The sequence below is a fragment of the Odontesthes bonariensis genome, chromosome 21 (assembly GCF_027942865.1).
Source record: "Odontesthes bonariensis isolate fOdoBon6 chromosome 21, fOdoBon6.hap1, whole genome shotgun sequence".
Classification (NCBI taxonomy): Eukaryota; Metazoa; Chordata; class Actinopteri; order Atheriniformes; family Atherinopsidae; genus Odontesthes; species Odontesthes bonariensis.
In genome coordinates, this window is record NC_134526.1 from 30,102,320 (window position 1) to 30,119,048 (window position 16,729).

Sequence of the window (16,729 nt, forward strand, 5' to 3'; positions counted from 1 at the left end):
ATTCAGTGCGACGTTTTATTTAAGTTGAAAGATGGCGGCGGTGCATCTGAGGATCGGGGACCTAGTGTGGTGAGATGACCTTTAAACACAGCTAACCGCTTCTGTTTCAGCTTGAAATGCATTAAGTGGAGTTGTGCCAGTTCGTTTCAAACATGATGTTTGTTGTACGTGTGAATCAGACGCAGTTCATCTGAGAAGTTGCGTTGTACAACACTTGATTGCCAACCCAAACAAATTGCTAACCAGGCTGACTCAGCCAGCAGTCGTCGTTAGCTGACAGTCAGTGAACAAGCCACTTTAACACATTTAAAACCTAATCTATTTTGACTTTTTTTAGACGCAAAGTTGTCTTTTATCGCTTACATTTTCGCAGCTCTGCGTTTTTTTGTAAAGCTACGTTAGATAATTCTACGTTGTCATACTATTGAAATGTTGTGCTCTGTGATAGCCGTGCTAGCATCGTAGCTTAAGCGGATGGATATCGTTAGCTCCAGGCTTTGCATCTGCTCGGCTTCCGTGTTGATTGTAGCGCCTCTTTCTCTGCAGGCATCAAGTCGTCTGTCAGTTTTCATTTTTTGCAACTTTCAACCACATTACTGTAAACTGAGAGAGACACGGAGAATAACTACAAACTTGTCAACATGGATTGTAAATCACCACCTGCTAATCCTTACGAACACTCGGACAAAGTTAACCTGAAGCTTTGTTAGATTAGCCAACACTGACTTTCATTGTGTCAAAACTCTCAACTTTTATGCCACCTTGTCCGTTCCTGTGTATTCCAGCAGCTGAATACACTTGACCTGTTTGAGCAACGTTTCAGAAAGGCGAACTGCATAAGAGTCCAAAGTTGTTGAAAGCCGATTATGGTCTAAATTCAAGCAGCAACAGCACAACTATAAATAACCCCAAAGAGAAAAGTCTTTATTTGATCAGACACAGTCTTATTATAGAATTAGTCTGTTTCCTAGTAGTTTTTTTTATTTTTTTTTTTGCAAATGATTGTTTCTCAATGCTGTGGAAATAAAATGTGTTAGTAGCCAGCAGAGAAGTGTTGAAATACAGTGGTGTGAAGTGTCTTAAACCACCATCAGCATGTTGAAATGCTTCTCTGTTCCACACAGAATGCTTGTACAAAGATCTGTAAAAGATTATTATTTTTTTCTTTTTATCCAGGGGAAAGCTTGGTCGTTACCCACCATGGCCAGGAAAGGTAAGAAGCGATGACTTGGCACTGACTTGGTGGAGCAAGAAATTATGATCTTAATGTTGCAGCAACATTTTCTGCACATTTCAGGTAGTGAGCCCTCCCAAGGACCTGAAAAAGCCCAGGGGCAAAAAATGTCACTTTGTGAAATTCTTTGGAACTGAAGACCAGTAAGTACGGATCCTAATGTACCTGCTCTGGCTGACCTTGCATTGCGCTCCCTACAAAATGTACAGATGCTGTGCTTCTGTTTACCTCAACAGTGCCTGGATCAAAGTAGAACAACTGAAGCCTTACCATGCCCACAAAGAAGAAATGATCAAGATTAATAAAGGAAAGCGCTTCCAGCAGGCGGTCGACGCAGTGGAAGACTTCCTAAAGAAAGCGAAGGGGAGAGAACAGGTAATGAGGTTGTCATTGAACTCTTAATCCAGACTGTTGTAAAACAGAATTGGCGAGAGACCTCGCCCGAAAACAGAGGGAGAACTCTTGACATACTAGGATGGAAACTTAAAATAAAATGGTGTTTTTGACAGAACTCGGACGGAAAAGGAGACTCGAAAGGAAAGAAGACACCCAACAAGCCACTGAAAATACTGGAGGAGGATGACGAGGATCTCAGTGCCCTGAAGGACCCCTCCGAGAAGGTCAGTTGGACCCTGAGAAGTTAGAAACTTTGTCTAGTGAAGAAAACAGATTTTTACTTAAACGAAAAAAAATTCAAATTATGTATTATAAGTGCCAGCTTTATTTTTTTCAGGATGATTTTTTTCTCTGTCCCACTATCTCTTCAGAATAATCCAGGGTTAAGACAAACTTCCTTAAACCATGCAGATGAGTGACTAAAGTCATCCTGTCAAATCTGTAGCCTTGTTAAATTCATGTTTATGGCCCCATGTCAACACAAACATGCACATGTCGTCTTTGCAGAGTCTAATGCTAAAAAGTGAATGACGATTCTGACAGGATCGGTACTATTATACTACCAAGCATTAACCCACACCCTCCTCACATAGCGCACTTCCTCATATCAGGAGGTGGTTAAAGGGCTGGTGCTGGTCATTGGTCCAGCAGATGTGACATCAGATCCCAATAAGGATTGCTACTAAAGAATTGGAGAAAGTTTGATTTCTACATGTATTATTTTGCCCTGTAATTTAATGCGAGCTTGGACTTGCCACTGATGTTGTTGACAGCGCATTCACTTTTTTTACTGTAGAGCTGTGTGCAGCTCATCTATTTAGCTCCTCTCTCCACACACATCGGCCCCTCTGACACATTATACAACGATAGATGATGATGCGCTACAGGAAAGCTTGCTGCGTTGCACTGTAGCCACCCGAGCATTTTTCGTGCAGCATTTAGTACCTTATCAGCCCTTTTTAGCAACTTGTTAAGAAGAAAATGTCCGATCCTGAACCTCATGCTGCCTGTGTCCACTGCAGGCGCAGAGGCTGTTGATCTTATGCTGATTCATTATTGTAATGAGAACACAGTCTTGCTTCATATGAAGGGTCAGCCCATCAACGGTCTCCTCAGAGAGAACCAGGGGCAGCATGACGGCTGACAATCATGTGAAGATAAGACCGAAAACGCCCCCAAAAAAGAATCACAACAAGCATTTCTAATAGGGCTGGGCGAGTTAACTCGTTATTATCGCGTTAACTCAGTAATTATTTAACGTCGACAAAAATTTTATTGCGCTTTAGCGCAGGTTTTATTATTTATTTTATTATTGAAAAAAGTCTGCCGTCTGCTGTGGAACAGGAAAAGAAAGTAATCGGCGGATCCACCAAACATGGAGAAGGGTATGGAACTTTTACTCGCCATTTTCATTTTAAAGTTCTTCCAGACGGCGGAGTCAACAGAACCAAAGTCATCTGTAAACACTGCCAAGTTGAATTGTCTTCTCAGCGTAGTAGTTCCAGTCTAAAATATCACTTAAAGGCAAAACACACAACTGATAGCAGCAAGTCATTCAAGGAAACAGACAGTGGAGCGAGGCTTCTACATAAAAACTACAGAAAGATGCTGATGTTAAAAGTGTGTTTGCACAACAAATGTTATGGCACTTTCATTCATATGGCAGCACATTTAAAATAAAACTAAATGCTAAAAGCTTTTTGGGTACAAATACGATTAATCGTGATTAATCGGGGAAATCATGTGATTAATTAGATTAAACATTTTAATCGTTGTCCAGCCCTAGTATATAAGCCTTGAGTTGGGGCTGTCTCAAAGCGCTGACATTTACATTTACATAGCTGGCTTTTTACAATGAGTTCCCTACAGTTTGTCATGGGTATAGGTCTTCACTGTAGTGGGCTTGTATAACTCAATCATTCAGCTCCGCCATAACCTTCACATGATAAACTGAGGTGTTCTGTTTTCACACATTGAAACCCAAATGTAAAAGCAGCAGAGGCTGTTTAGCTCACGGTATAACATTACCAGGTTTCTTACATATCGAAGAGTCATAACCAACTTTTAGATCTATATATCTTTTCAGCTCAGATTTGCTTTTGGATAGTTGTGCCATCACCCCATCTCCATTAAAGCTGATGGAGTTCTGTATGTGACAGAGACATGCCCCCCCCCTTACAGTTGACATGGACCTTTTACAAATTCACCCTTTTTGTTTTAAAGGTGAATGTGTGTCTCTCTCCTCCTTAAGGACTTAACTGACTCTGACCCCGAGCCATCCGCTATTGAGAGGCTGGGGGCTGGACCAGGCTCAGGATTCAAATGGGAAAGCAGTGTAGGTGAACCCCCACCCCCCCCTCCCACCTAGCCTGCTTTGCCTTGCTCTTCTTCTACCTGACCTTCAGCTGTTGCTTTGAATCACCAGTAACTGCAGACCTTTCCCTTCTGACCTGTTTGGTTCTCACTTTTGACTGCTGAAGCTGTTTGTTGGGTGTGTGCTCTCGAGATGGTCAGCAACTCTGTGGAAGAGGTTCAAAAATAAACCGAGGCTTGGTTCATTTGACCCAGAATCACAATTTCCAGGTCGGTCTTTCTTCCTTGAGCATGTGGAGGTAACGCAAACCAACTTGCTCCTCATGGCCAGGGTTGATGACCACTCTGAATTAAATTTGACCACCAGGTGTATATGTGTGTGTAATGAATTGCTGGAACCCCTAAAGTAGAAATTGAGACGCTATCTGTTTGTTTTGTCAGTGGAAACATTTTACTACCATTTCAATTGTTGACCACTGAGGTTCCTTTGCAACTATTCCAGAGTCCAGAATGTTTAAATCTCCAGTAGAAGTAGATGTTGCAATCAGTCCCTGCCTGCTGCTGCCCCCCTTGATTGTCAGTTATGGTCTGTAGAAATGTGAACAGAATCGGCCCGTTTCCTCCTTTCAGCTGTCAGTCTGAGCACAGACAACCATTTCCTCTTTGTGGAGTGCAGCATGCTTGGCAAAAGATTGTTGTTTTTCTGCTAATATTTTTACCGCTTTACAAATCTAATCTCCTGCCTAAAATGGAGCTATGAAAACCCTGCACACACACACCAAGCAAACATACATTTTAAGAGAGAATTGAACAGTTTGTACTTGGTGGGAAATATGCGCAGAAAGTATGGCGTGGCTACTGAAGGACTTTTCATTTTTACCTTACAAATTGTGGAGGCGGTAGCCCGCAGTAAACTGCTTTCATGTCCAATTTTTAAAACGCCAATAAAATAATGTGTTGCTTCTTGTTGCGAGCAACCGCAGCTCCCAAGGAGCTCGAACACCTACCCGGTGAAGTAGAACGTGAGGAAAGATCTTTTGCTGACATGTGACGCTACAATTAACTCTTGGTAATACAGGGGCAAATGTTTTTCATATGAGATGCTGATGTTATGCGATGATGCTTGGATGCACAGCCTATTTACCCTGAAGCATGGAAGAAAAGTTTATCTAATAGATTTAAAGTTGACTAACTGACTGGTTGGGGAGGGAGGGGGGGGTTAATGGGAGAGATATTTCCATTGATTGCACCCTCATTAGCATTGGGAAACTGGGCTTTTGCAGCTAATATTTATTTATTTTACCATTAAAATATTTGTTGGTTATGATTTTTAAAGTTTGGAGAGTGAGTTGTGTGAATTGGAGACGATAATGGCCGTTTCTGAAAGAACTGTGATGTGATCTGTAAATGGAAGGGTTTTTGCACAGTGCTCTCTCTCAGGCGAGCATTCATTTGAGCACCTTCCCACTGAGCTCTTCCTGTGTTGCAGCCTGTCAAGGATGACCCTCATTTTCATCACTTCCTGCTCAGCCAATCAGAGAAGGTAGGGGGGCGCAAGCTGCTCCATCTGGAGTGCATTACTCATTTATTTTCCTCTTCATTTACATCAGACATTTGTCAGCTCAGTGCATGTCTTGTGTAGCTTTGTAACATTTCCTCCATTCTAACTGAACATCTTGAATAGCAGACCTTGACAATGACACGGTGCTAAATGACCTATTGTTGGTGCTCCGGTGGCAATCATTGCACCAAATTATTTCCCTTTTGGAAACGGCTGTTTCATGTCGGATTAGGGCTGCACTTTTAATCACGTTTCACAGGGGCGCATCATGGAAAAATCTTTTTTTTCTGTGCCTGAGTGTATGGAGTATGAAGTCTGAAGTCACCACCGGCTCAAACTCAGAAAAACCCAGCCCCGGCATTTTGTTTTTCTCATCCATTTATAAGAAGCCACTCACACCATCACACAAACTCTGGAAGTCCTTCTAGAAGTTGCAGTTTACTGATAACAGCATGCCGTTCTGCATTCATATCAAACTAGCAAACCCGTAGTATGGTATTAAGCTATATGGCAATAAATGGGAGCATTCCTCTAAAATCACCTGGTTATAGTTGTAAGCCAGAACTTAATAAATGTTAAGTTAATTTATTGGGCTTAACGTTGCACTGAATTAAGGATCAAGCCCAGATGGGAATGATTTAGTTTGAATGTTAAAAGCAGATTTCCTTATGGATATGTCATTAAGATTCATCCCCCAATGGAGGAAGTTATAGTTAGTCAAGTAGCTAAAAAAAAATAGATATTTACAATGATTGTATATTGACAACAACGATAATAACAACACTAATACAAATACTACTACTAATAAATGACTAAATCAACCAATCAATTTGAGAAGAACTCAGCAGTCCCTGTTAAAAAGCCTTATGGCTGTGGGAACAAAGGACATACATGATATGTGAAAGAAAAAGGAGGATGAAACTTCTGATTGAGTCATGAAATCTATTTTGTAACTGCACAGCTGGTTGGCTTTTGGCATTAAATGTCTGTTTTCTGTGTCCACAGCCAGCCTCATCAATGGAGCCCATTAGCAAGCGTCTGAAAATCGTTGAAGAGGTAAATGGACTTTTGGATTTCTGGACCGGTGACGACATTTCTCTTTCCCCGAGTGTGATATTGACGGCTGCTTTTGATTGTGCAGGTCACAGGTTCGACATCCATCCAAGCAGCAGACAGCACGGCCATTAACGGCAGCATCACACCAACAGATAAAAGGTATCCTGCAGCCTCGCTGCATTACTGAACACCACAGAGTTCCTTTTTTTTTTCTTTCAGAGAATTGGCAAAGTGAACATGTGTGACAGCGACGGGTTTTCTCTTGTTGGATTTTGTCCTGCAGGATAGGCTTCCTTGGTCTGGGACTCATGGGTAGTGGCATAGTTTCCAACCTGTTGAAAATGGGTCATGTTGTCACGGTGTGGAATCGCACAGCAGACAAGGTACTGTAATGCAGCACAATCACTGTCACACTTTAAAGTAATTCCTGATGCTTATTAACATGACGTGTTACATAGCAAATGAAAACGAGCTGTTTTATGACCTCATATTTCCCAGTATGTCAGTGTGTTCTCCTTATTCAAATCATCAAATCAAATTAATTTATATAGCACATTTCATGTACAAACAATTCAAAGTGCTTTACATAAAATAAAAGCATTGCAGCAGGGAGTGTAAGAAGCATTAAAAATACATAAAATAATATAAAGAGAAACAAATAAAATCATTTAAATGAATTTAAATTATTACCCGACAACCAGTCAAGACTAGATGGATGTGCTGCTGTGGGCCTGAGGAGCTGTAGTGGCTGGAACGGCTAAATGATGCTTTAATCTTTCACATCAGCTGGTGGTAGATTGGTGCTGGAGGATACTCCTGTCTGCTGTAACCAGTTGTTGCCTGAAGCTGAGAGTGAATGTTGTTAGCAGGCCTTCATCAGTTTCTGTTAACGTTTTTAAAGAACGTTCTCAATTAACTTTGCTTAAAAATATGTCCAAATAGCCGTCAAAAATGCAAAAGGGGGTTGAGGGTGGTCTGCTGTTGATATGCCTCCGAAGCAGCAAGAGGGACGGAAACAGCGGCGGTCTGTGTGTGAATGAGAGCCGGCATCACGGAGCGCAGCTGTATGCTGGCGGCGCTGAGCTGATTCTCTGTGTGTGTGTGTGTGTGTGTGTGTGTGTGTGTGTGTGTGTGTGTGTGTGTGTGTGTGTGTGTGTGTGAACACTGAGCATCTTAACATGACAAAAGAGAAAACGAGTCATGTTTGTCCAAAACCAGACTCTTAAACCATGTAAAAATGTTAATCCAACTTAAATTGTACAAAATCAAGCGATCAAAACAAAGGCGCCAACGCACCTAAATAAACATGAAAGCAAACTCAAATGGGCTTAGGTGTTCCACATATTCTCTGAAGTTGCATCATTTCTTTCCATCCTTGGTGAAAATAGTAAGACGTGAGTGTATGTTGATGCAGCCAAATTCCTGACAAAGGGAACCTTATTCCCGGTACTTTTGTTCCTTTTGTCAGACAGCTAAATGTATGAGAAACTGGCTGAGAATCAGCCCAATAAAACTAAAAGTCACCGAAAGCATTTCAAACTCTAATAAAAGAGTTTATAAAACCGCGTCGTCGGACAAAATCACCGTTCCAGTAACTTATATAAGTCAGCGTTGCTGTGCGATGATGTTCCACAGAAAGAAGCAGCAGAATGTCCTGAATACGGCATCTTTGAGCTGACGGTGTGACTCCACTCCCGTGCATGTACACTGGAACATGGGTGGTGGTCTCATGACATGCCCTTTGGTTGCTTTAGCTGGACTCAACTGTGCATGTAACCACACTGACTGACGTGGTCCTCTGTTTGCCATGTAAGAATTACCAAAGTTACCAAGTTGGAGCTGAAATGATGTGTTGGTGTATAGAAGAGCCGGCACGGTTAAACACAAATTGTATTTGTACTGATTCTGCATCACTGGGATAAATATTACCATCCTTCATTTGCTTTTAATTGAAACTCAAATGTCACCCAGCAGCAAACGGTCTACACATTTGCCGGAGAATACTTTCAATCATTCCCTTCTTGATCTTGCACAGCGTATGCATAGGTTATTGGTAGAAGTGCACATCAGCATTTTCTCTGTAATTTTGCATTTTATTGCTTGAAAAGAGGAGTTTTCAATTTTGATGCTCAAGTGAAATGGAATTTTTAGTTGTCATGACTGCAAGCATGAACTTGTCAATCACATTGTCACCGATTTATTCATCCTGTTACTTTCACCAGTACTTTAAAAACTAGTTATCCCCACAAATGTTGGTCCTTAGTGACGGCGGGACGGGAAGCACACGGCGCTCCTTCTGTCTTATCTCCACTTTGTAAACTGCACGACGGTTTCATGTCAGAAGGAGATGTCTGCTTACGTTTTCCAGAGCTCATCTTCAGCATTAACCCGGGACTTTGGTGTCACAAGAGGCTCTGATATGCGTGTTTGTTTGACAGGGCCGCACGCCTGTTACCTGATGAACACGGGAGATGACGAGCCACGCAGTTGTAATTGTTCTCGTTGTCAGACTCGTGAGACAGACTGGCATTAACTCTCCGGTCTCTCACTCACACACACATGCACACATAAACCGAAATGATTGCTACCTCCCGGAGTTTAGTACGTATGATGACAATTTAAAAAGAAAAGGAAAAAAAAAACAAAAAAAACCTTTGAGGCGTACTTTAAAGTTGCCGTGGTCCCTCTGTAAATGACTCTCTGGTGACAAAATGCAACATTATGAAGCCCTTAGGACAACAAAAACAATTTGAAGTTTGTTTTACGCTGATGACGGCAGCAGCTCTGCGCTGTGTCACTGTGTTTGAGTGCCGGGGTTTTTTTTTTTTTTTTTGGGACAACCTTAGTGTATACAGCGTTGAACAATATGAAAAGGTGTTGGTGGGCATAGAAGTGATGAGTCCTGCCTGCTGTGTTTCAGTGCGACCTGTTCATCCAGGAAGGAGCCCGGTTAGGTCGGACTCCCGCAGAGGTGGCCTCCATGTGTGACATCACCTTCTCCTGCGTGTCTGACCCCAAGGCTGCCAGGGATGTGAGTAGCATCTCAACTACTGTAAAGAGCTTCCTGTTTTTCAAGTATGATTTACAGACCAAGTTATCTGACAGGTTAAAACTTGCCTCCTGCTCTACTTTCTGCAAGAGTCACAAGTCTTACTTGGCCAGACAACTTCTAGAGCTGCTGTGAGAATGTAGAAGGCATTAATGATGCGAGAAACAGAAAGTTGTGACTCGATGTCTGATGGAGGCTCCTGTCTCTGTGTCTGTCATTCTGCAGTTGGTTATGGGACCCAGTGGCGTGCTGCAGGGAATCAGGCCTGGCAAATGCTATATAGAGATGTCAACTGTAGATCCTGAGACCATCACAGAACTCTCACAGGTATACAAAGTCATGCTTTAATTCTGACATCTGTTACATCGGTGCTCATTAAGAAACATTTTGGGATGCAAGTTAACTTTGGAACTGCCCAAAAATGGAAGTGCTTGAATTGAAGGCAGCTGGAATTGCTCTTTTTGGTTCTGGGGCTTCTTCACAAAAAACAAGATTATTAAGGCAACATGGAGGGTCAGTAGTTCAATCCCCAGTGTGTCCATATGTCTATTGACACTCAACCTCACATTGCCCCTGATATGTTCAAGTCAAGTCACATTTATTTATAAATCCCAGTTAAAAAGAGATTGGGAGATTGGACTGAAGACAGACTGAGTTTCCTTAGCTAGGAAATTGTTTTTGAATTGGCTCTATATGAATGAATTGGATTATTTTGAAAATGATTATGATTACAATGAATTCAATTCCAATTGGCTTGAATTGGACTATACTATTTAATTGCCTTTAGATGACATTTGTTGTATTTGGCGCTATATAAATAAAATTGAATTGAATTGGAAAAACAGTGGCCCATTGATCAAAAATGAATGAATAAAAGCAATAAGATAAGTTGAGATAAAAACAAAAGAATTGAACTAGCTGAAGTGTTGAAGCATGCTGGGCTGCAGGGGCTATTTTTTTCCTAATTGCTGGGCTGCAACAGCACTCCTCTGTGTGCCAGTCATGATCTTGGGCAAACTAAAATCAAGTAATCTGAGTGACGTAGCACGTGCATATGTTTGTAAATGATAGGAAAGCCACAAACACGCTAGCCCATTAAGTACCTTTACAGGTCAAGGACTGGGTAGATGTGCTAATCTTTCATCAGAGTAAGAATTATCGTGACCAGGATGTCTGAGAATCAACACCAACATATTGCCCAAAAACGATGATGGCATGTTTTTTTAAACCCCGTCTTTGAATGTTAGGTGATCACGTCGCGGGGCGGCCGTTTCCTGGAGGCCCCAGTGGCGGGAAGCCAGCAGCTCTCCAACAACGGGATGCTGGTTATCCTGGCAGCTGGGGATAGAACGGTCTACGAGGACTGCAGCAGCTGCTTCCAGGCTATGGGCAAAACGTCGTTCTTCCTCGGTATGCAGGCTGTACGGATGTGTGCTCCAATCTCATGATAATGAATGTGAATCTGAACAATTAGACCAGGTCTTATACACATGGGTAACATAGAGGATGGTTGACAATAGTCTCTGGACAGAATGCATTTCAGTTACTTTTAGGGCTGGGCGAGTTAACCCCGTTATTATCGCGTTAACATTGTAATTATTTAACGCTGATAAATATTTTATCGAGCCTTAGCGCAGGTTTTACCCCTGTTTTATTATTTATTTTATTTTTGTAAAAGTCTGCTGCTGTCTGCTGCGGAACAGGAAAAGAAAGTAATCGGCGGATCCACCAAACATGGAGAAGGGTACGGAACTTTTACTCGGCCATTTTCATGTTAAAGTTCTTCCAGACGGCGGAGTCGACAGAACCAAAGTCATCTGTAAACACTGCCAAGTTGAATTGTCTTCTCAGCGTAGTAGTTCCAGTCTAAAATATCACTTAAAGGCAAAACACACAACTGATAGCAGCAAGTCATTCAAGGAAACAGACAGTGGGCGAGGCTTCTACATAAAAACTACAGAAAGATGCTGATGTTAAAAGTGTGTTTGCACTACAAATGTTATGGCACTTTCATTCATATGGCAGCACATTTAAAATAAAAGAAAATGCTAAAGGCTATACACTACTTTTGAATTCATTTTTGGATTTTGCATACAAATGCGATTAATCGCAATTAATCAGGGAAATCATGTTATTAATTAGATTAAAAATTTTAATCGTTGCCCAGCCCTAGTTACTTAATCACTTTGCTCGTATGTCTAGACTCCCGTACCGACAATTTGACGTGATTTTAGATTTTCTTCCTTGTGTGCCATTGATAAAATACAAGCTTTGGTTTCAGCAGTGTGAAAGTGGATATAAAGGCACAGGGCACACATTTTTGACTATGTTGTCCCAGATACTTGTTAGTGGAACAAAAAATAAGAGTACTTGGCCAAAGAGTATCCATCCTGGTCTGGATACACTGATGATAATTTCAATGGGAGACATTTTTTGTATTTTTTTTTTTTTCCTTCGTGTGTCTTGAAATGAGTGGCTTTGTTTCTTAAGGTGAAGCAGGCAATGCAGCAAGAATGATGCTGATCCTCAACATGGTTCAGGGCAGCTTCATGGCCACCATTGCAGAGGGGCTTACTCTGGCTCAGGCCACTGGCCAATCACAGCAGACCTTCCTGGACATCCTGTGCCAGGGCCAGATGGCCAGCACCTTTGTGGACCAGAAATGCCAAAGTAAATCAGACCATCCTGAAGTCACTTGTTTACAGCCTTACATGCATCATGTTTTATTTACCGTGTTGTTTGTATGCTTTCAACCTTCATTGAATTCAGGCTCACGATAAGCTCTTTTCCACTTTCAGATATTTTGCAGGGCAACTTTAAACCAGACTACTATTTGAAACACATTCAAAAGGACCTGAGGCTAGCCATCTCCATGGGAGACATGGCCAACCATCCAACCCCAATGGCTGCAGCTGCCAATGAGGTACAGCTGCGTCGTTATTTGTGTGTTTGTATCTGCCAAAGTCGGAGTGAATTCATTAGGAGTGATGGCTCAGAAGGCTCAGAAACTGCAGCCAAGAGCTTTCATTTCCTTGTCATTGTGTGTTTTTGTTTATTTTTTTGTGCTCAATATGCCAACATAGAATAATTAAAAGTTTAACCTCAATAAATGTATAAACGCCTTTGTTCCTGTGCAGGTTTACAAGAGGGCTAAAGCACTGGACCAGTCAGACAACGATATTTCTGCAGTCTACAGAGCCTACATTCACTAGAGGGGGTGTGACCTATCCTCTGGACCATACAGTCTTTAATACCTTTTTCTTCCTATTCATCCAATGAGTTTTTATTTTTATTTTAATCTTTATTTAATTTCCCCCCCCAATGCCAGCCATGTTACATGCCCCCTCAGCTCCTGGGATTGTAGTCCCTTTTTTAAGATGCAACCGCGAGCATTGCACTGACTGTACCAGCAGGGTGATATGTGTTTGAAGAATGCTCGCAACGAGGTTGTTCTGCTGCAGTTTGCTGTAATGAGGCTGTTTTTCTGCTTCCTGACAGCTTAAAAAATGGTAACTCAGAGTTTCTGGCAAGGTTTGGGGTTCCATCCCCACTGAGAGGCCAGAGGAACTGCATGTTTTGTGGATACAGAAGGCCTAAAGTGTTTTTTTTTTTTTTTTTTTTTTTTCACATGTGTATTTAATTGTGATCTTTGCTTTTCTTTTAATGTCCAGAAATTAATGAGAGAAAGCACCAAGAACATGCCACTGCATTGCCTTAATATTGTAACCCCTCAAGTCTTTCAAGAATAGAATAGTATTTATTTATGTTTCTATCAAGGTCTTCTTGGTGCAGAATGGTCATGGCTTCTTCCTGTGCTTAAAGAGATGGTTTATGCTTTTACATTGGTGGTGATGATCTCTGTGGACAGAGCAACAGATGTGCTGAGGCCTTAAACTGCAGCGATTGAATATTGCTCATTAACAGTCGAAGTTTCAACGTTTGAAACAGTTTGTTCTTTTGTTTGGAAGAGTTCTCGTGTCCTCTGTATTTCTTAAATCTACTATGAAACAAGATGAATTCATTTTTTTGAGTTGTATGTTAATAATCCCCAACATCACTGTTTTTTTTTTTTTTTTTTTTGTTTTGTTTTGTTTTTTTGTCCCCCCCCCCAGTCACCAGTCACCTCAGTAAGACTGAGAAACATTTACATATTTGCTTAGTTATGGTTGCAAATGAGATCTTAACAAGTTACCTTACCCATTTTTGACCCAGATATCATAAATTGAATGCAGGCACAGTATGTTGTCACGTGACAGTTGGAGAAATCTCTGCATAATGGGAGATTTTTTTTTACAAGCCAGCTTTGTTCCTGGTAAACGACACTTGACTGAAGCCTGAAAACTGACCGATAAATCAGGGAAGCAGTTTTGTCAGCTAAAATAAACGCATAGCATATTGATCATACTATTTGTTGGCTTATGATTAAGAGAAAATGTCAGAAAAAAATGCCAAAGAAATGTGAGACATCAATGAGAAACTCCAGACTTGACAAATTAGTTTTCCACCAGAAAATGTTAATTTCATTACACTGCTTCAGTGAACACTTACTTTTTATTATTTTATGAAAAAATAACCATGTTGTTTGCAAAGCGTTTGTTTTTAATTGTATATTGGAAGTTAAATGCTTATGCTGCCAATTGAACTTTTATGACGGATACTGTCCTTTTCGCTCAGTGTGGGAAATCGCTGCAGGCAGGAGTGAGTTACTGCAGGAAAAAGCATGTTCCAGTTTGTTGATGCTTGCTCTTTCAGATTTATTTCCAAAATACTCTGCAAGTGTGGTGAAATTTTCTTTACACTCGTCAAAATTGGGTAATTCTTCTATGAAGAGTCCACAGTTTGTACCCTTGCAGAACTTCGTTAGGTAGCCTGAACACAATACAAAATGCTGGTGAAAACAATATCGAATACAGACGGAACATGGCACTCTTGTACTTTAAACTAAATAGGTTTTGTCCCAGAGAGTGTGAAACTATTATGGGGAGCTCTGTTAAAGACCAGACAACAGGCACCAACAAACATGCAATCCTTAAACATACCTTCCATCTTCTGAGTCAGCGTTCTTTCATACTAAGTTTGGAGTTTTGCTATTTTAGTTTGATCTGATTTGAACAATCCCAGCATGAAAGATGTGGCACTCTACGCTGTCATATGTGGCATTAGGAAGTATATGGAAATAAACGGGTCCGTTAACATGGCAATTTGATGTTTTTGTTGAACATTTATTCAAGATAGAAAATGGAGTAAAGTGCGCAACAGTTGTGGAACCCACTGTCAACGTTTGGGTGAGATTTGATGTTACGATGATGCAGCAAAAAAAAAAACGGCTTTGTTTATTAAATTAGAACTCATGACATGAAGAAATGGAAATAAAGACTGGAAGGTGACCACCAGGAGACCCCCAGATTTCTTCCTGAGGGGGATTTGTTCTTTTACAGTTTTATCAGTTGAAACTAAACAAATGTGTTTCCTGTTGAATAAAACGATTTAGTTGTACATGAAGAATCCAATGTTTCATTTTGAAAGATCTTTTTTTTTTTGTTAAGGTTTTTTTTCATTTAGTTTTCCCAAACACCTTTGATGGTGACCCATTTTTAGAAGACAATTGTAAATAGCACATTAAACTAGTTATTAGGGTTCCTTTTGTATCTATAGTAACCAGAATTAATGCAAACTACTTTTGGTTTGACTCTACAGAATAACTGTCTAACAGCTGTTTCTTTTTACTGTAGACTGTTCAGTTCAAGTGTAAATGGTTTATAAATATGTGGCTTATATAATCTGGCTTATTATAGCATAAAATCAGTTTGGATCCCATCGGTGAATAGAGAATGGAACTTTGGTTTTGGGGATATTTATGATTTACTGTACATGTAGAAATACCAGGACTTTTGTGCTGTTTAATAAATCCTCTCCTGATTACGACATTGATTGATTTCCAGTTATTACGTTTGTTTTCTGGCCAAAATGATTGGACGGCTAATTCTTAATACTAACATTTGGATTGAATTAAATTAGAGAAGAAACCAACATGGAGTCTATCAGCAAGGTCTTGATCCACCATATACTGTAGCCATGTTGCTTATTCAACAGCTCTCTGGAAATTTAGAGTAGGATATCTTTTGGCATTCTTCAAGATAACCCATGATTTGTTTTCTTAAGATTTTAAGATTCTCAAAGCTTCTGAAAGCATGACAAAACATGTTACATGTGTAACATATGACAAGGTTATGTGTAAACACAGTCTGTGTACACATCCATCTTTTAGTGCACAGTCATCAACTGCTGGTCTGATACTGATCACTAAGTCAATAGAGACCAAAATTATATTATTTCTAGCCAGTAACAAGCTGGAAGATGATTAGTGATGTAAAGTACATAGTACCCCAAGAGTTGTATATGTTACAAAGTCATATCAAGGAGTACTTTTCTACAGATTGCACTCAAAGGAGTTGAGGAATTCATATGTCGGTAAATAACGTGTTTAGATATTTACTATAAAATATTCACGGTGTAAACGTGAACTGCCTGACACAGGTCCAGGAGTCGGAGTAAAAAAAAAAAGTACAAAACTAACAACAGACAGAATGACAGGAAATAGACGCCGTGGGTGCATAATACAAAAAGATGCAAAACTACGGAGAATACTTAAAAGCATTTAGACTGAACATGAGCACAACTCCTGTTCTCCATCTCAATAATGCTCCCAGAAAGTGAGACGTGCCGTGCCATCAGAGCTTCGCGTAGCAGCCTTGTGTTTACGCCGTGCTGGGCGGAAGTAGTATTCCCAAGTAAAGGTTTAGTGGGCGGGGCCATTTTAATAGCGAACGTGTGACTTGCCTAATGATGCGTTCAATAGTCGTAAATCTGAAGACTTTACTTAAATATAAAACTTCGAAATTGTCCGGTTGGAATTTTTTGAACAATCAGCCCGAACATATTAATTTGATAAACTATCAAAAAACACGTGATTGTTATCCTGACAAAATTAAGAGTTTATACGTATTAGCTTTGAAGTGCATCATTGAATAACCTTGAAATAAAAACCTAAATTATATTGACCTGATAAGCATGTCAAATTCTGCCCCTTTATAACAACTGATTACAACCCTTCAAATGC

At 40.5% G+C, this 16,729-nt stretch overlaps 1 protein-coding gene across 2 annotated transcripts; it reads left to right on the forward strand.

Moving 5' to 3' along the window:
* glyr1 (glyoxylate reductase 1 homolog (Arabidopsis)) lies at positions 1-15,534 on the forward strand. 2 transcript variants are annotated; one of them, XM_075453311.1, is made up of 16 exons: positions 1-69; positions 1,177-1,213; positions 1,298-1,377; positions 1,471-1,609; positions 1,744-1,854; positions 3,882-3,965; positions 5,433-5,486; positions 6,510-6,560; positions 6,646-6,719; positions 6,844-6,943; positions 9,481-9,591; positions 9,835-9,936; positions 10,857-11,019; positions 12,100-12,279; positions 12,408-12,532; positions 12,747-15,534. In XM_075453311.1, the coding sequence occupies exons 1-16, from the start codon at positions 32-34 to the stop codon at positions 12,819-12,821; spliced, it is 1,524 nt and encodes a 507-aa protein (XP_075309426.1). In that variant the 5' UTR covers positions 1-31; the 3' UTR covers positions 12,822-15,534. The 2 variants fall into 2 exon arrangements, with proteins under 2 accessions (XP_075309426.1, XP_075309427.1); XM_075453312.1 differs by lacking the exon at positions 3,882-3,965.
* Positions 15,535-16,729: the final 1,195 nt, after the last annotated feature.